This window comes from Engystomops pustulosus, chromosome 5 (genome assembly GCF_040894005.1).
Source record: "Engystomops pustulosus chromosome 5, aEngPut4.maternal, whole genome shotgun sequence".
Classification (NCBI taxonomy): domain Eukaryota; kingdom Metazoa; phylum Chordata; class Amphibia; order Anura; family Leptodactylidae; genus Engystomops; species Engystomops pustulosus.
Genome location: NC_092415.1, coordinates 104,569,840 through 104,590,540, shown reverse-complemented (window position 1 = coordinate 104,590,540; position 20,701 = coordinate 104,569,840). Strand labels below are relative to the sequence as shown.

Sequence of the window (20,701 nt, the reverse complement as noted above, 5' to 3'; positions counted from 1 at the left end):
AAAATAACGGACAGATTCCCTTTTAAAAGGCCATAAAATATTAAAGCTAAATCATGAATGCTCATTTACACTGTATATGTATGTATTCTCACCAGGAGTTAGCCAGTTCAGTGATGACATACAGAAAATGATTGGAAAGAGACCAGGGTTGTACTGGAGGCTTTGTTGGAAGTTTGTCAGCCCTTGTTTTCTCTTGGTAAATATTACATTCTTCTTCTTATTATGTATTACAGTCATTAAATTATTTATCTATCATTAAGGTTTTATTTTTTCTGCTATCTATCAACAATCACTTAAGCTCTGGGAATCCTGTAGGGTAGAATAACACAATGAAAGTTGCTATTCTTCCAAGGAAAATTGACTAAAACAGGATAATCCTAATTTGTGAATGAAAAAGAAGAAAATTTCTAATAGCAACTGATATACGTGAACAGACCTATTGAGTACATGTGGAAAGTATGCATGGTCCGATTGACTTTAGGTTGGCTGGGCCCCTTCCTAGAATCCTCATTTGATGCCACCTATTCATCATTAAAAATATAAGATACATATCTCCTTCAATGGAATTTTGAAGATTAAACTCACATTTAAGGACATCTGTCATCAGGTCTCTGTCACTTGTCCTGTCACCACTATCAGTTGGAGCAGCTCACAGGGATCCATCCCAGCATTTATCTAGTAATTTCATACATTAATCATTGTAAAATCATATTTTCTTTATTATGTAAATGACTGGTCACATGGTCAGAGGCACTGATGTCACAACCCTGTTGCCCCTCCCCTCTCCCCCCCTGCTCATGTCTGTGTGTAATGTATAGTAAAGCATTGCTAGTGCCTGTGCTTTATGTTCTGACATGATTTCCTCCTATACACATGTGTGAGACACAGACATCAGATGACACACATGTACATGTACCTGACATGTTCTGCTATAACATGGCTGCCTGGAGCTGTTGTATCTCTCCTATACACACATACAGGGGGCACCAACACCAGGAAGCACATGGAGGAGCCATTACACCATTATACCTCACACCTTTATACAGGCTGTCAGTCATGTGTATAGGAGTATCTCATACACACAGGCTGCAGTGGCCGCCAGCACCAGGAAGCACATGGAGGAGCCATTACACCATTATACCACACAGCATTATACAGGCTGTCAGTCATATGTATAGGAGTATCTCACACACACACAGACTGAAGGGGCTGCCAGCCATTACACCATTATACCTCACATCATTATACAGGCTGTAAGTCATGTGTATAGGAGTATCTCATACACATAGGCTGCAGGGAGCGTGGCCACCAACACCAGGAAGTACATGGAGGAGCCATTACACCATTATACCTAACATCATTATACAGGCTGTCAGTCAAGCACTGGGTGTGTGGCTGTGCCTTCCACTCATGAATAAGCTGGACAGCTGAATATGATAATGATTCATTGGACATCTCTCAGGTCATTTGCATACAGCTTTAGTACCTGATTGCTTAAGTTTACAGGCATGTGGAGGGACAATGGCTGGATAGGGACAATGCAGGGGCATAACTACAGCAGTAACAGCCATAGCAGCCACAGTGTCAGGGGGCCCCATCATCCGAACTGACACTAAATAATGAAGAATGTTCACCATTATATACATATTACGCTGCACATTGTGGTATATATATTGTTTATGTGTGTGTATCTGTGATGTGTATATGCTGTATGTGTATATGGTGTATGGTGTGTTTAAATACAGTACATTATGTGTGTATGTAAGCTGTATGTCTGTATATGGCACTGTATGTTTGTATATGTGAGGTGTATATTTTCTATATGTGTGTAACAGTGTATAAATGTGTATGTATGAGTGATGAACTGTATGTTTATGTATATAGGAATGTAATATATGTATATTTTTAAGCCAGAAGGGAGTCCCCTTCAGAAATCTGCTATGGGGCTCTGCCTCACCTAGTTACACCACTGGGACAATGCATTCTAATGGCAGTTTAAACCCTTTAAAGGGTGCATTGATAGTGGTATGGCGTACAATTCATACATCCCTTCTCTTATCCTAAATTTAAGATATCAGAGAAATACCTTTAATGGGGAAAAAACCCTTATCATTTGTGTTTAAATTTGAAAGTCTGTACCTTTTTTTTTAACATTGTACTATTGAGTCAGGGAAGCTGTAAGTTATACTTGGCTGTCTTTTAATTTATTTGTAGTAAAAGATATTTTACTTGCTGTACTCTATAAATAGCTTTTTAATAGGTGTTTTTTTCAAATTTTGTCACCTTTAATACTAATTTTTTATAATTATCCTTGGACTTTTCTGTTTTATTCTTTGAATAGATAATTGATTTGGGACAAATCACTAACAAGAGATTATTTAGCTGTAATTATTATTGCACATTATACTGTAGTCTTGAAGCTAGTACATTCTGGTCATTCCAATTACAAATGCTTCTTGTTAATCTTTTTTTGTATTATAAAACAAACTTGTTGATTTCTAAATATATTTGTTTCAGAATAATTTTGTACATTTTGCGGTGTAAAAAACAAGTGTTTTGTTTTAATTACTGTTTAGCCTCGAGTGTAAGCAGATCCGAGTATAAACCTAATTTTATCACCAAAAACTGAGAAAACCTATTGACTCGAATATAAGCTGAGGGTGGGAAATGCATTGGTCACAGCCTCCCAGTATATAGCCAGCAAGCCCCCTGTGGTATATAGTCAGACAGTCCTATGTAGTATATAGCCAGACAGCCCCCTGTGGTACATAGCCAGACAGCTCCCTGTGGTATATAAGCAGCCAGCCCCCTGTGAGACATAGCCAGACAGCCCCTGTGGTATATAGCCAGACAGCCCCCAGTTTGCCCAGCACATAAAAAAGGAAACTTACATACTCCCCTTCCGGTGGTCCCTGATACTCGACATGGCCCCCCGATGCTCCCGTCCCCGCGGCTCCTCTTTTTTGTTCTCTATGCTGTAACAGCCAGCAGAGCTCCGGCCATGTGCTATGCCTGCCGGCGGCAGAGCTATGGCTGCTTCTCTGGTGGCTGTTACAGCAGAGAGAAGAGGAGCCGCATGGAGCATATGGCGCTGGACGGTGTGTATGTAAGTTTTTTTTTTTATAGATGCGTGTATAAGCCGAGGTGGGGTTTTTCAGCACATTTTTTTATGACATACCTGCGGAGAGAGGGGGATACCCTCCCTCTCCTCCCGGCACCCCACAATGTCATCTTCAAACCCGGGCACCCTTCATTAGGTCCCCGGGTATGCACATGCCTGCTCGGTCCAGCCCCTGGCACCTGAAAACTATTCTACCCTACAAAAGCTCAATGGCTTTTTCCCTTCCGCGCTTTGCCATGTGCCCAGACAGTGGGCATCCACTTATGGGGGTCCTCTTACTTGAAAGAAACTGCCCAACATATTCCTATATGCATTTTCTACTTTTATTCAGTTAATTTGGTAAAATTTGCAGCTATATGAATGTATTGATGATAAATATTAGTGAATTCCAGTGAATTCCAGCGTTCTACCTATTTTGAATAGTTTGAAGGGTGAAGTTAATATAATGAGGTGATATGTGGGGGTTTTAATTAACAGAACTTCCAAAACCCCTATAGAAATGAAATGGTCCCTAAAATAATTGATTCCAAAATTTTCTGTAGAATTTGAGAGAATGCTGTTTAATTGTGTGATCGTAATAAAACAAAAGGACACTTCTAAAATGACACCAACACAAAACTGAGATATGGTAAATGTTAATTAGTTCTAGTCATAGAAAAAGCAGACCTTTCAATGAAAAAGTTAAACATTCTATTTTAATTAAAAAGTGGAAGGCATAGAACAAGTCAGAAGCCTTGCTATATGCAAAGGTGGTATATGGTGTCTCAAAGATCCATTCAGAATGTAGAGTAGATATTGAGAGGAGAGCATTTTATGGTGCCTGGATGAAAATGTGAAATATACACCATAAGCTACACAATCTGCCCATCCATGCTACAAAGGCAGAAAAAACAGGAAGGCTGAAGAGGAGTGCAATGCAGTTACCTGTTGGCACAGCAAATTGAGGGGACCCCCACAGTGCTCCAAGTATACCTACAACCCTGGAATATAAATCTATTTTGCTCAGTGGTGCTGTTCCTAACAGCATACACAAACATATGATCAAACATCTCTCCAGAGTCTGGGCTCCTGCTTGCCACACAAAAAAGAAAAATGAGGTAACATACAACTCACCCCTGCCATGTTCTGATGATTAATAATGATTAATAATAGAATTATAGTGAGTAATTATAGAAATGAAATAGACAGCACTACTTATTTGTTCAAAGTCCTTATTGGCTGGTCCACACAGCCTGTTGGTCCTGGTTCCACAGACCCATTCTAATTTATTCAAGGAAAAAGGCAGCAGCACCTTAGAGTATCATTGTGAAAAATATACATTCAGCATAAACAGTGATGTTTTGACTCGTGAATTTTTATCAGGCATCTTGATAAAGACTCACGAGTAGAGATGAGCGAACACTAAAATGCTCGGGTACTCGTTATTCGAGACGAACTTTTCCCGATGCTCGAGTGCTCGTCTCGAATAACGAACCCCATTGAAGTCAATGGGAGACTCGAGCATTTTTCAAGGGGACCAAGGCTCTGCACAGGGAAGCTTGGCCAAACACCTGGGAACCTCAGAAAAGGATGGAAACACCACGGAAATGGACAGGAAACAGCAGGGGCAGCATGCATGGATGCCTCTGAGGCTGCTTAATCGCACCATTATGCCGAAATTATGGGCAACAGCATGGCCATGACAGAGTGACAGAATGAAGCTAGATAGCATGTAAAACATCCAATAATTGACCCTGACACTATAGGGGACGGCATGCAGAGGCAGAGGCAGAGGCAGCGGCAGCAGGCTAGAGAGTGGCATGGCGACATACCCTAATTGGACTCAGGCTTCAAACCAATGGGTGTCAGAGAGGAACCAAAGGAGGTGAGCAAGAAGCGCTCAAATAATATCGGTACATGATAAAAGTTTGCCAGTATATTTTGTGGATTACACAGCAGGGTGGCGACAAAGTTAACATGGAAGCCATGAAAACAACCCAAAATTCTGCCTGACACAGCTCGTTTGATAAGGGGACCATGTATGCTTACAGTTCATGCCAGTCGCTGCACTGGCTGCCAGTCTCCTTTCGAATACAGTTTAAAATAATAATAACCCTCATCCATAAAGCTCTGTATAATGCTGCACCCCCCTACCTCTCCTCTCTTATCTCAGTCTATCGCCCAACCCGTGCTCTTAGATCCGCCAGTGATCTTAGATTAACCTCTACCCTAGTGCGGACCTCCCACTCGCGTCTCCAAGACTTCTCTAGAGCTGCACCAATTCTATGGAATGCTCTGCCCTGGACTATCAGACTAATACCTAACCTCCAAAGTTTCAAACGTGCTCTTAAAACCCATTTCTTTAGGCAAGCCTATAACACTCATTAACTGCATGAAGTTTTAACTCTTCTACTAACCCGTCCTGTGTCGTCCTCCCATCTGTTATCCAGCAACCAACAGGCACCAGACTTCTCTGCAGTCCCATTCACCCTGGACCTGGTATATAAGATGACGGCTGAGTGGTTCAAGCGACAGCAATTCCATTTATTATATTTTTTTCTATTCCCTAAGAAGAATGGCTTGACCATTAAATATTCTTTTACCTCGTGTTACCCCATCATCTTCATAAACCGTAAGCTCTGGCGAGCAGGGACCTCACTCCTGTTGTTCCATACAAATGTTGTGCTCTGTTACATTACATTTGTATTTGTTTCCTATGATTTGTAAAGCGCTACAGAATATGATGACGCTATATAAATAAAGATTATTATTATTATTATTATGGAGGCAGTGAACTAGTAGTAGATTAACCCCTTAAGGACGCAGCCATTTTGTAGCTTAAGGCTCAGCCCGATTTTTTGGATTCTGACTTGCGTCTCTTTATACGGTTATAACTTTTGAACACTGTTACTTATCAAAGCGATTCTGAGATTGTTTTTTCCCCACATGTTGTACTTCATTTTAGTGGTAAATTTTGGCAGATAAGTTTTGCATTTATTTACAAAAAAAAAGAAAATATGATAAATTTTTGGAAAAATTTGCCATTTTCGAAATTCAAAATCATTGCGTTTTCAGGCAGATCGATTTACCACCTAAATAAGTTGCTGAATAACATTTCCCATTTGTCTAGTTTACATTTTCATAATTTCTGAAATGTCTGGATAATTTATTTTGATGTCACGCGGCTTGCAAATAGAATATCGCTTTTCCGGATTTTCAGAATTGACTATTTTGGGGATAAATACAGTTTGGAATGAAATTTTACATATTTAGCATCAAAACCCCCTATATAACCAACCCATTTTCAAATCTGCACCCCTCAAGCTATCAGAAACAGCTTTTACGAAGATTGTTAACCCCTTGAGATCTTCATAGTAATTGAATCAAAATGGAGGTGAAATTTAGAATGGTCATATTGTTCCCTTATACGTTCATTTAGCCCTAAAATTTACACATTTCCAAAAGATAAAAAGAGAAAACCCACCATACAATTTGTTCTGCAATTTCTCCTGAGTACAAAGACCCCCCACATGTGGCTGTGACTTGTTTTATGGGGGCACAGCGAGGTGCAGAAGGGAAGGAGGGCGCTGCAGCTGCCAGGATTTTAGTTTCCTCATTGGCCCCTTTTGAAGGCTATAAAATTTTCGCTTTTGCGTTATTGGGGCCATGTGATGCCATTTTTTTTGCGGGATGAGATGCTTTTTCCAATGTTACCATTTTGGGGTTTGTATCACCTATTGTTGAAAATTTAGGAACGTTTTTTGAGGACAGGAGTAGAAAAGCATCAATTCTGTACTGGATTTTTTACTTCTTTTTTTTTTGGTGTTCACCGTATAGACTAATAATCATGTTATCTTTATTCTATGGGTTGATACGATTACGGGGATACCAAACATGAATATATTTTCTTACGTTTTACTAAATTTGTCAAACAAAACCCTAATGTGGGGAAAAATCTATCATTTATGTATTGCCGTCTTCCAAGTGGCATAACTTTGTTACGTTTTTGGCTACGGAGCTGGTTGATGGCTTGTTTTTTGCGGGACATGTTGTACATTGCACCAGTATCATGTCGCAGTACATATGGTTTTTTGATCACATTTTATAGCATTTTTTGTGGGATTGAAAAGGTAAAAATCATAATTTTTGGAGGGTTTATAACAGTTTTTTTTTACGGCGTTTATCATGCGGGTTCAATAATGATTTACTTTTATTCTACGGGTTGTTACGGACGCGGTGATACTATATATGTGGGGTTTGTGTTATGATTTAGACTTTTTTTTGAGTTATATGTCTCTTTATATGTTTTGGGGGTTTGGGGCATTTTTAGTGATTTATGACTTTATTTTTTTATTGAATAACTTTTTTTTTTACTTTTTCACTTTTATACCATGGGACATGAAGAAGCAATCATCTGATTGCTTCTTCATGATAATATTCTGCAATACTCATGTATTGCAGAGTATTATCAGTGTCAGCCTATGCACTTGCATAGGCTGGCACTTTGCCAGTAAGATGACGTCACAGACGCCATCTTACTGGCAATTCTTGCAGGTAACTCTGGGGTCCAGATCGGACCCCAGAGTTACTATAGCAACGATCGGCGCCCCCCGAAAACGGTTCGGGGGGGCCGATCGTGGGGGAAAGATCCCCCAGATACATGTTAGATGCCGCGGTCGCGCTGACCGCGGCATTTAACGGGTTAAGCACCCGCGATCGGAGACAACTCCGATCGCGGGTGTTACACTGGGGTGCCGGCTATCAGTCACAGCCGGCACCCCGTCTTTCCCGATGCCGGTTCGGCTCAGATCTTGAGCTGAACCGGCATCAGCTCAGCGTCCGATATATCGGACGCTGAGCGCTAAGTCACTGCGCTCAGCGTCCGATATATCGGACGCTGAGCGTTAAGAGGTTAAAGGTGCTGCAACTATGTTAGTTGGATCTTGGGATGGAGCTGGCGCTCTGCAGCCAGGCGAGCTTTTGCCAATCCAAGCCCCTGTCTCTAGGCTACTCCCCAAACAGCACTTCTAAGAACCTTTTGTATAAGATCAAGTGTAGTAGCGTTCTTATAAGTTTAGGATATGGCGGGTGAGGGGAATGTAAACAGATGCGCAAGAAGCGCTGAAATAATATCCCTAAATGGTAAAAGTTTGCAAGTATATTTTGTGGATTACACAGCAGGGTGGCGACAAAGTTAACAACTTTGATGTGGAATGCCCTGTAATAGCTCTTGGGCGGTGTGCCTTTTATCGCCTAGGCTCAGCAGTTTCAGCACCGCCTGCTGTCGCTTAGCGACGGCACTGCTGCTGTGGCTAGAGCTACCGACTGATGGCGCCATGCCCACGGATGGTAATTCGGAGGAGGAGGAGGTGGAGGAGGGGTGGGAGGAGGTATAGTAGGCCTTTGAGACCTGGACCGAGGTAGGCCCCGCAATTCTCTGCGTCTGCAGTATATGACCAGCCCCAGGGTCAGACTCGGTCCCAGCCTGCACCAAGTTAAGTGTAGTAGCGTTCTTATAAGTTTGGGATATGGCGGGTGAGGGGAATGTAAACAGATGCGCAAGAAGCGCATGATGCGCATGGAGCTGGCGCTCCGCTGCCAGGCGAGCTTTCGCCAATTCAAGCCCCTGTCTCTAGGCTACTCCCCAAACAGCACTTCTAAGAACCTTTTGTATAAGATCAAGTGTAGTAGCGTTCTTATAAGTTTAGGATATGCCGGGTGAGGGGAATGTAAACAGATGCGCAAGAAGCGCATGATGCGCATGGAGCTGGCGCTCCGCTGCCAGGCGAGCTTTCGCCAATTCAAGCCCCTGTCTCTAGGCTACTCCCCAAACAGCACTTCTAAGAACCTTTTGTATAAGATCAAGTGTAGTAGCGTTCTTATAAGTTTGGGATATGGCGGGTGAGGGGAATGTAAACAGATGCGCAAGAAGCGCATGATGCGCATGGAGCTGGCGCTCCGCTGCCAGGCGAGCTTTCGCCAATTCAAGCCCCTGTCTCTAGGCTACTCCCCAAACAGCACTTCTAAGAACCTTTTGTATAAGATCAAGTGTAGTAGCGTTCTTATAAGTTTAGGATATGCCGGGTGAGGGGAATGTAAACAGATGCGCAAGAAGCGCATGATGCGCATGGAGCTGGCGCTCCGCTGCCAGGCGAGCTTTCGCCAATTCAAGCCCCTGTCTCTAGGCTACTCCCCAAACAGCACTTCTAAGAACCTTTTGTATAAGATCAAGTGTAGTAGCGTTCTTATAAGTTTAGGATATGCCGGGTGAGGGGAATGTAAACAGATGCGCAAGAAGCGCATGATGCGCATGGAGCTGGCGCTCCGCTGCCAGGCGAGCTTTCGCCAATTCAAGCCCCTGTCTCTAGGCTACTCCCCAAACAGCACTTCTAAGAACCTTTTGTATAAGATCAAGTGTAGTAGCGTTCTTATAAGTTTAGGATATGCCGGGTGAGGGGAATGTAAACAGATGCGCAAGAAGCGCATGATGCGCATGGAGCTGGCGCTCCGCTGCCAGGCGAGCTTTCGCCAATTCAAGCCCCTGTCTCTAGGCTACTCCCCAAACAGCACTTCTAAGAACCTTTTGTATAAGATCAAGTGTAGTAGCGTTCTTATAAGTTTAGGATATGCCGGGTGAGGGGAATGTAAACAGATGCGCAAGAAGCGCATGATGCGCATGGAGCTGGCGCTCCGCTGCCAGGCGAGCTTTCGCCAATTCAAGCCCCTGTCTCTAGGCTACTCCCCAAACAGCACTTCTAAGAACCTTTTGTATAAGATCAAGTGTAGTAGCGTTCTTATAAGTTTAGGATATGCCGGGTGAGGGGAATGTAAACAGATGCGCAAGAAGCGCATGATGCGCATGGAGCTGGCGCTCCGCTGCCAGGCGAGCTTTCGCCAATTCAAGCCCCTGTCTCTAGGCTACTCCCCAAACAGCACTTCTAAGAACCTTTTGTATAAGATCAAGTGTAGTAGCGTTCTTATAAGTTTAGGATATGCCGGGTGAGGGGAATGTAAACAGATGCGCAAGAAGCGCTGAAATAATATCCCTAAATGGTAAAAGTTTGCCAGTATATTTTGTGGATAACACAGCAGGGTGGCGACAAAGTTAACAACTTTGATGTGGAATCCATGAAAACAACCCAAATTTCTGCCTGACACACCTCGTTTGATAAAGGGACGATGTATGGAGGCAGCTATATGGACGACTTTTGGAGGTAGCAATGGAGACAACGTGTGGAGGCTGCTATGGAGACAATTTAATTTGGATAGTGCCTGTATGTGGCAGTCCCAAACATTTTTCAAACCAGAGGAGCAGGTAGGTGGCCCTCCAGTAAAATGGAATAGATTGAGTGCCTGTATGTGGCAGTCCCAAAAATGTTTCAAACCAGAGGAGCAGGTAGGTGGCCCTGCAGTAAAATGGAATAGATTGAGTGTCTGTATGTGGCAGTCCCAAAAATTTTTCAAACCAGAGGAGCAGGTAGGTGGCCCTCCAGTAAAATGGAATAGATTGAGTGCCTGTATGTGGCAGTCCCAAAAATGTTTCAAACCAGAGGAGCAGGTAGGTGGCCCTGCAGTAAAATGGAATAGATTGAGTGCCTGTATGTGGCAGTCCCAAAAATGTTTCAAACCAGAGGAGCAGGTAGGTGGCCCTGCAGTAAAATGGAATAGATTGAGTGCCTGTATGTGGCAGTCCCAAAAATTTTTCAAACCAGAGGAGCAGGTAGGTGGCCCTCCAGTAAAATGGAATAGATTGAGTGCCTGTATGTGGCAGTCCCAAAAATGTTTCAAACCAGAGGAGCAGGTAGGTGGCCCTGCAGTAAAATGGAATAGATTGAGTGCCTGTATGTGGCACTCACAAAAATTGTTTCAAACAGAGGACCGGGTAGGTGGCCCTCCAGAAAAATTAAATGCATGAAGTACTATAGCAAGAGCCAGTGGGCCCTGTCAAAAAATAGCCATTTTCCTCTGCTTTACTGTACAAAGAGGAGGAGAAGGAGGAAAATGAGGAGGAGGAGGAGTGGATCAATTATTCAGGTTGAGCTTCCTTCACCTGGTGGAGATTGGAAATTCTGAGAAATCCAGCCTTTATTCATTTTAATAAGCGTCAGCCTGTCAGCGCTGTCAGTCGACAGGCGTGTACGCTTATCGGTGATGATGCCACCAGCTGCACTGAAAACCCGCTCGGACAAGACGCTAGCGGCAGGGCAGGCAAGAACCTCCAAGGCGTACAGCGCCAGTTCGTGCCACATGTCCAGCTTTGAAACCCAGTAGTTGTAGGGAGCTGTGTGATCATTTAGGACGATGGTATGGTCAGCTACGTACTCCCTCACCATCTTTCTGTAAAGATCAGCCCTACTCTGCCGAGACTGGGGACAGGTGACAGTGTCTTGCTGGGGTGACATAAAGCTGGCAAAAGCCTTGTAAAGCGTACCCTTGCCAGTGCTGGACAAGCTGCCTGCTCGCCTACTCTCCCTCGCTACTTGTCCCGCAGAACTACGCACTCTGCCGCTAGCGCTGTCAGAAGGGAAATACTGTTTCAGCTTGTGCACCAGGGCCTGCTGGTATTCATGCATTCTCACACTCCTTTCCTCTGCAGGGATGAGAGTGGAAAGATTTTGCTTGTACCGTGGGTCCAGGAGAGTGAACACCCAGTAATCGGTGCTGGAATAAATTCTTTGAACGCGAGGGTCACGGGATAGGCAGCCTAGCATGAAATCTGCCATATGCGCCAGAGTACCAACGCGTAAGAATTCACTCCCCTCACTGGCCTGACTGTCCATTTCCTCCTCCTCCAACTCCTCCAACTCCTCTTCTTCTGCCCATACACGCTGAACAGTAAAGGACTCAACAATGGTCCCCTCTTGTGTCTCACCAACATTCTCCTCCTCTTCCTCCTCATCCTCCTCCACCTCCACCTCCTCCGATATGCGCTGAGAAACAGACCTGAGGGTGCTTTGGCTATCAACAAGGGAATATTCTTCCCCTGTCTCTTGTGACGAGCGCAAAGCTTCCGACTTCATGCTGACCAGAGAGTTTTTCAACAGGCCAAGCAGCGGGATGGTGAGGCTGATGATGGCGGCATCGCCACTGACCATCTGTGTTGACTCCTCAAAGTTACTCAGCACCTGACAGATATCAGACATCCACGTCCACTCCTCATTGTAGACTTGAGGAAGCTGACTGACCTGACTACCAGTTCTGGTGGAAGTTGACATCTGGCAGTCTACAATCGCTCTGCGCTGCTGGTAAACTCTGGATAACATGGTCAGTGTTGAATTCCACCTCGTGGGCACGTCGCACAACAGTCGGTGAGCGGGCAGTTGTAGGCGGCGCTGCGCTGCCCTGAGAGTGGCAGCATCTGGGCTGGACTTCCTGAAATGCGCACAGATGCGGCGCACCTTCGTGAGCAAATCAGACAGATTGGGGTATGTCTTGAGGAAACGCTGAACTATCAGATTTAACACATGGGCCAGGCATGGCACATGTGTCAGTCTGCCGAGTTGCAGAGCCGCCACCAGGTTACGGCCGTTGTCACACACAACCATTCCCGGCTTGAGGTTCAGCGGTGCCAGCCACAGATCAGTCTGCGCCGTGATGCCCTGTAATAGCTCTTGGGCGGTGTGCCTTTTGTCGCCTAGGCTCAGCAGTTTGAGCACCGCCTGCTGTCGCTTAGCGACGGCACTGCTGCTGTGCCTAGAGCTACCGACTGATGGCGCCATGCCCACGGATGGTAGTTCGGAGGAGGAGGTGGAGGAGGGGTGGGAGGAGGAGGAGGCATAGTAGGCCTGAAACACCTGGACCGAGGTAGGCCCCGCAATCCTCGGCGTCGGCAGTATATGAGCAGCCCCAGTGTCAGACTCGGTCCCAGCCTCCACCAAGTTAACCCAATGTGCCGTCAGCGATATATAGTGGCCCTGCCCGGCAGCACTCGTCCACGTGTCCGTGGTCAGGTGGACCTTGTCAGAAACGGCGTTGGTCAGGGCACGGATGATGTTGTCTGACACGTGCTGGTGCAGGGCTGGGACGGCACATCGGGAAAAGTAGTGGCGGCTGGGGACCGAATACCGAGGGGCGGCCGCCGCCATGAGGTTGCGAAAGGCCTCGGTCTCTACTAGCCTATAGGGCAGCATCTCCAGGCTAAGCAATCTGGAGATGTGCACATTAAGGGCTTGGGCGTGCGGGTGGGTTGCACTATATTTGCGTTTCCGCTCCAGCGTCTGGGGTATGGAGAGCTGAACGCTGGTGGATGCTGTGGAGGATCGTGGAGGCGACGATGGGGTTTTTGTGGCAGGGTCCTGGGCAGGGGGCTGACTAGCAGCTGACACAGGGGAAGGAGCAGTGGTGTGCACGGCCGGAGGTGAACGGGCTTGTTGCCACTGAGTGGGGTGTTTAGCATTCATATGCCTGCGCATACTGGTGGTAGTTAAGCTAGTAGTGGTGGAACCCCTGCTGAGCCTGGTTTGGCAAATGTTGCACACCACAGTCCGTCGGTCATCCGGTGTTTCCTTAAAGAACCTCCAGACTTCTGAAGATCTAGCCCTCGCCGCAGGAGCCCTCGCCACGGGAGCTTCACTAGTTGACACATTTGGCGCTGATGCACCAGCTCTGGCCCTGCCTCTCCGTCTGGCCCCACCACTGCCTCTTCCAACCTGTTCTGGTCGAGGACTCTCCTCCGTCTCAGAAGCACTGTGTTCACCCGGCCTCTCAACCCAGCTTGGGTCTGTCACCTCATCATCCTCCGATCCCTCAGTCTGCTCCCCCCTCGGACTTCCTGCCCTGACAACAACTTCCCCACTGTCTGACAACCGTGTCTCCTCATCGTCGGACACCTCTTTACACACTTCCACTACGTCAAGAAGGTCATCATCACCCACAGACTGTGACTGTTGGAAAACCTGGGCATCGGAAAATTGCTCAGCAGCAACCGGACAAGTGGTTTGTGACTGTGGGAAGGGTCCAGAAAACAGTTCCTCAGAGTATGCCGGTTCAAATGCCAAATTTTCCTGGGAGGGGGCAGACTGGGGGGGAGGAGGCTGAGGTGCAGGAGCTGGAGGAGTGGCGATTTCGGTGACATGGGTGGACTGCGTGGAAGACTGACTGGTGGTGGACAAATTGCTCGAAGCATTGTCAGCAATCCACGACATCACCTGTTCGCACTGTTCTGGCCTCAACAGTGCTCTACCACGAGTCCCAGTAACTTCAGACATGAACCTAGGGAGTGTAGCTCTGCGGCGTTCCCCTGCTCCCTCATCAGCAGGTGGTGTCTCACCCAGGACCACGGCCTCTGACCCCTGCAGTAGTTGGACGCCCACGTCCCCGCCCTCGTCCTCTACCCCTAGCCCTCGGGTTAAACATTTTTAAAATGAGAGTTATAACTTTATTTTTTTTTTTACTTTTTTTTGTTTTTTTTTGTGGTTTTTTTTTTTTTTTGTGTTTTTTGTTTTTTTTTGAGTTTTTAAAACCAAACAATGCTATCCTATTGCTATGGCTATTTTCTAGCCAAGTATCAAAGCACACTACTATGCCAGATGAGATGACACTGAGTTAGTGCCTAATTGAAATCCAACCCCTACTAAATTTTCCCACTTCGGTCTTTGCTATGGATATGTGCGTCACTAAGCGCAGAACACAGCGGTCGCAAGTCTCACTACAAATTGCTCAGAATTGGCTAGTACATGCACTGCAGAAAGTACAGCCACCAGCAGATCAACCAGAAATCAAATATATAGAACGCTACTGTATGCGTAAGTAAGCTCTTTGTATTCTCCTATGGCTATTTTCTAGCCAAGTATCAAAGCACACTACTATGCCAGATGAGATGACACTGAGTTAGTGCCTAATTGAAATCCAACCCCTACTAAATTTTCCCACTTCGGTCTTTGCTATGGATATGTGCGTCACTAAGCGCAGAACACAGCGGTCGCAAGTCTCACTACAAATTGCTCAGAATTGGCTAGTACATGCACTGCAGAAAGTACAGCCACCAGCAGATCAACCAGAAATCAAATATATAGAACGCTACTGTATGCGTAAGTAAGCTCTTTGTATTCTCCTATGGCTATTTTCTAGCCAAGTATCAAAGCACACTACTATGCCAGATGAGATGACACTGAGTTAGTGCCTAATTGAAATCCAACCCCTACTAAATTTTCCCACTTCGGTCTTTGCTATGGATATGTGCGTCACTAAGCGCAGAACACAGCGGTCGCAAGTCTCACTACAAATTGCTCAGAATTGGCTAGTACATGCACTGCAGAAAGTACAGCCACCAGCAGATCAACCAGAAATCAAATATATAGAACGCTACTGTATGCGTAAGTAAGCTCTTTGTATTCTCCTATGGCTATTTTCTAGCCAAGTATCAAAGCACACTACTATGCCAGATGAGATGACACTGAGTTAGTGCCTAATTGAAATCCAACCCCTACTAAATTTTCCCACTTCGGTCTTTGCTATGGATATGTGCGTCACTAAGCGCAGAACACAGCGGTCGCAAGTCTCACTACAAATTGCTCAGAATTGGCTAGTACATGCACTGCAGAAAGTACAGCCACCAGCAGATCAACCAGAAATCAAATATATAGAACGCTACTGTATGCGTAAGTAAGCTCTTTGTATTCTCCTATGGCTATTTTCTAGCCAAGTATCAAAGCACACTACTATGCCAGATGAGATGACACTGAGTTAGTGCCTAATTGAAATCCAACCCCTACTAAATTTTCCCACTTCGGTCTTTGCTACGGATATGTGCGTCACTAAGCGCAGAACACAGCGGTCGCAAGTCTCACTACAAATTGCTCAGAATTGGCTAGTACATGCACTGCAGAAAGTACAGCCACCAGCAGATCAACCAGAAATCAAATATATAGAACGCTACTGTATGCGTAAGTAAGCTCTTTGTATTCTCCTATGGCTATTTTCTAGCCAAGTATCAAAGCACACTACTATGCCAGATGAGATGACACTGAGTTAGTGCCTAATTGAAATCCAACCCCTACTAAATTTTCCCACTTCGGTCTTTGCTATGGATATGTGCGTCACTAAGCGCAGAACACAGCGGTCGCAAGTCTCACTACAAATTGCTCAGAATTGGCTAGTACATGCACTGCAGAAAGTACAGCCACCAGCAGATCAACCAGAAATCAAATATATAGAACGCTACTGTATGCGTAAGTAAGCTCTTTGTATTCTCCTATGGCTATTTTCTAGCCAAGTATCAAAGCACACTACTATGCCAGATGAGATGACACTGAGTTAGTGCCTAATTGAAATCCAACCCCTACTAAATTTTCCCACTTCGGTCTTTGCTATGGATATGTGTGCCACTAAGAGCTAAACACAACGGTAGCAAGTCCCCCTGCTAATTCCTCACAAAATGGTACTAGATGCAAATTAAAATAAAAAAAGTAGAACGTTATTGTAGCCCTAAGAAGGGCTGTTGGGTTCTTTGAGAATCACTCCTGCCTAACAGTAAGCTAATAGAACACCCTAACGCTTTCCCTGACCAGCAGCAGCTCTCTCCCTAGCGGCATCCAGACACAGAATGATCCGAGCAGCGCGGGCAGCGGCTAGTCTATCCCAGGGTCACCTGATCTGGCCAGCCAACCATTGCTATCGACGTGTAAGGGTACCACGTCATGCTGGGTGGAGTGCAGAGTCTCCTGGCTTGTGATTGGCTCTGTTTCTGGCCGCCAAAAAGCAAAACGGCGGGAGCTGCCATTTTCTCGAGCGGGCGAAGTATTCGTCCGAGCAACGAGCAGTTTCGAGTACCCTAATGCTCGACCGAGCATCAAGCTCGGACGAGCATGTTCGCTCATCTCTACTCACGAGTTGAAACGTCACTGTTTATGCTGAATGAATAAAGAACTTAGAAAGTAGTGACCGAAAGGTGCAGCGGTGGAGCTTGATCACTTCCTGTATGTTAAAGGACACCTGTCATCAGGTCTGTCTCACTTGTCCTGTCACTACTACCTGTTGGAGCAGCTCACAAGGATCCCATCACAGCCTTTATCTAGTCAATTCATACATTAATCATTCTAAAATCATCTTTTCTTTATTATGTTACTAAGGCTGGTCACATGGTCAGAGGCAGTGATGTCACCGCTGTTACTCCTCCCCCTCCTCCCCCTGCTCATGTCTGTGTGTAATGTATAGTAAAGTATTGCTAGTATGTGTGCTGCATCTGCTGACATGCTCTGTCCTCCTAATACACATGTGAGAGACACAGACATCAGCTACACAAGGACCTGACATGTTTTGCTATAACATGGCTGCATCCCGGAGCTGTTGTATCTCTCCTATACACAGGCTGCAGGGGGGTGGGGTGGTCAGCGCCAGGAAGCACATCATTATGCAGCCTCACACCATTATACAGGCTGTCAGTCATGCACTGGGGGTGTTGCTTTGCCTCCCACTCATGAATAAGCTGGACAGCTTGAATATGCTAATGACTCATTGGACATCTCACAGGTCATTTGCATACAGCTTTAGGACCTCATTGCTTAAGTTTACAGGCATGTAGAGGGAGAATGAAGGGATAGAGGCAATGCTCTCTAATGGCAGTTTATGAAAATCTATTTAGTTTAGGGGGGTTATTTTGCCTGATGGGTTTTCTTTAAGCCAGGAATTGTGGTACCGGCAGAGTCCATATAAGGAAGTTGTCTGTGCCAAAGTAGTAACATCCACATGAATGGGAGTAGCTAGTTCTTGCTGGTACATCATTACAGCATCACAATTGAGTATTTGCTTGGTGCATTCTGGTGCTGTATCTTCTCCAGCTAACCAACAAACATTCATATGTCCATGGAATGATGTAAAATCTTGATTTCTCAAATGAGACCACCTTATTTCTTTCACAACAAAGAAACAAATGCTGGGTCCAGCTTCATACAACAGTCCAGGAAAATCCATTAAACGTATGTTTAACACATGTTAGGCGCAAAGCCACACACAAGGTTTTAGTCTACACATTTCAGAGAAAAATGTGACATCACTGCATAGCCTCCAGGTGAGCAGACAGACTCTCCCTCTTCTTAGCACACCTTATTTCTTTGCCATATCATAATTATTATTGGCCATATGTCATCTGTCTGCTAAGCGCTAGAGGAATGTTGAATTTGAATTACTTCTATGACCTAAAATGGACAAAATGGTACAATTTTTTGGTTCAGTTTACTGGCATAGTAGTGGTATGTATTATAATGACATGTATTATAGAAATATGTATTATCGTATAAAAAAAATATTTCAATTTATTGTTAAAATAATGACAATTTCCTTTTTTTTTAAGTTTGTGGTTGTTGTCAGTATTGTAACCTATAGATCTCCAAAATACGGAAGCTACACTTTTCCTGAATGGGCAAATGTGATTGGCTGGTTACTTGCTATTTCATCCATGGCAATGGTACCGATTTATGCTATATATAAATTTTGTACACTCCCTGGATCCTGTCGAGAAGTAAGTTATTCATGTTGTTTTTACTATGAATATATATATATATATATATTTTATTGGTTATACAGTATCTAAACAGAACTAAAATCAATTTTCTCAGTAGATTTGACCATACAAGGCTGCAGTCAGTATAAGGTAACAGCCTGTGTAACCATACATTTGTGTGTGTGTTGTTTGGAGCAGCAGGACTGTGAAACTATTAATCCACATCTTAAAGGTCTGGTTGGTCTTTTAGGATAGAGACCATTCTTTTATATGAAGTGTGCTACAATACAGCCCTCTGTTCTGCTATTAGAAAGAGCTCTAGCAAAAGGTGGATTAAAACTAAAACAGTCTCTAAACAGATGTTAGGGACCATTGAGCAGTTCATAGCATGATGCACTAATATCTTGAGGCTGAAAAACCCAACCAGAGCCCTTGCAGTTACACCAGGATTAAAATTTAACTTTTCCCAGCCCTATTTCTACACTCACAACTATTTATACTACACTACACTCACAGGTATAGTTACAATGCTCTCCAGGGATACTATTTAACACTGTCTGCAGTTTTGCATACTCAAAGGTGCTGATGTATTCCCTTTAAAGGAAACCTGTCACCATATTTTACACAAACACAGCTAGTCGCAGGTTCCTATAGAGCCCTGGTAACTGACACCCTTCTTTTATCTAAAAATTGTTCCCTTCAGATTCCCATATATTCAGCTTTATAATTTTAACTAGTATCCAAGGATGTCTATAACAAGTGGAGGTTGAAGTGGCCTCGCCGGGGTGAATGCAGAAGCTCCTCCCCATGCTATCTCTGCATGTTGCAGTAATTCTATGGGACCAGGGTGACATCATCGCAGGTCCTTTAGCCATCTAACATTAGCAGAGTGTACACCAAGCATACATCTCATGCAATCACAGCATATGATATTACATGAAATCAAAGCAGCCTCAATGGAGAGAAGTCCATGCAGGCATGCTTTGTTTTTTTATGTGGTCAGATGTGTGCTTGGGATACAGTTTGCTAATGTTAAGAGGTTAAAGAATCTGTGATGATGTCATCCTGGTCACATCACATCAGATCACACCACTCAACTTGCTCTATAGATCCCTAGGTACGAGGCAAGCTTAAAACTCTGATTTTATGGGTTTGTTAAGGAAAAGATTTTTAGCTAAAAGATGAGTGTCAAATAATTACTAGGGCTCTACAGGAACCTGGCAGTAGCTGTATTTGTGAAAAATGTGGTAACAGGTTCCCTTTAAGGTATTTGTAAAAAAATGACTATAATGTACTTTGCTGCAATTCACAAAGATCGTGCACATGATATTGCGCAAGTTCACTTTCTTCTACCTGCATGTAACTGCATTGTTTTGTGACACAATTTGAAAATGAAATCCCGTATTCAGTCCGATTGTCCAAAGGCACGCCCCCCAATTTGTTTTGCATGGAAGCCAGTACAGCTGTGCCAAAAAATGATCACCGCGTGCAACACAATCCCAGTGCAGACATTGTAAATAAGCCCCAATTACTAAATTAGTCTCTGTTCACACCAGTGTCCGGGGTTTGTTTTATACTCTAAATTTTAGGAGGCAACACAAACTAAGAATTGCAGTTGAACAGAAACTCTCCATTTACTTTCCTTTCCCCATTGACTTCAATGAAAGGAAGGTTCTCTTTCATTACAATTGAGATGCAAGGAACACTTCCCTCTCCCACTGTATGCAGAAACTTCCTTTGCTGCAGAGGGAGCAGGAGCCGGGGTGCGCACAGAGAGGTTCTGGTAATGTCCCCTGAACCCCCCCCCCCTCCCCCCCGGAACCTTTCTAGTTCAATAGTAAAATTAGCACAGTCATGATACCTGGAGATATGAGTAAGTGTCCTTGGTTTATCCATGCTTGATTCCAATGGTATATTTCCTTCAAGGGATTCTGGTTATTGCTTAAATTCTCCAACTTGGTGGTTATAAGCAGAAACAACTTAGCAAACAACTGAACTTACCAGTTGTGTACCACTATTGCCAGTACGTTGCAAACCCTATACCTGGCTAACTTGTTAAGCCTTATGACATCTTAAACTTAGAAACTTTTAGGCACTGAATCAAATCTGAGTATTTTAGTTGATTTAATTGGTTTTAATGGTTTCCATAATTGTCCGTTTCC

The 20,701-nt window shown here is 44.5% G+C and overlaps 1 protein-coding gene across 1 annotated transcript in view; it reads left to right on the top strand.

Moving 5' to 3' along the window:
- Positions 1-20,701, top strand: part of SLC6A3 (solute carrier family 6 member 3) — a 69,421-nt gene that overhangs the window by 44,602 nt on the left and 4,118 nt on the right. Inside the window, exons 12-13 of the mRNA XM_072152792.1 lie at positions 96-196; positions 18,390-18,557. Of these exons, the coding sequence (XP_072008893.1) occupies positions 96-196; positions 18,390-18,557 (269 nt within the window). The remainder of the gene's footprint in view (positions 1-95; positions 197-18,389; positions 18,558-20,701) is intronic.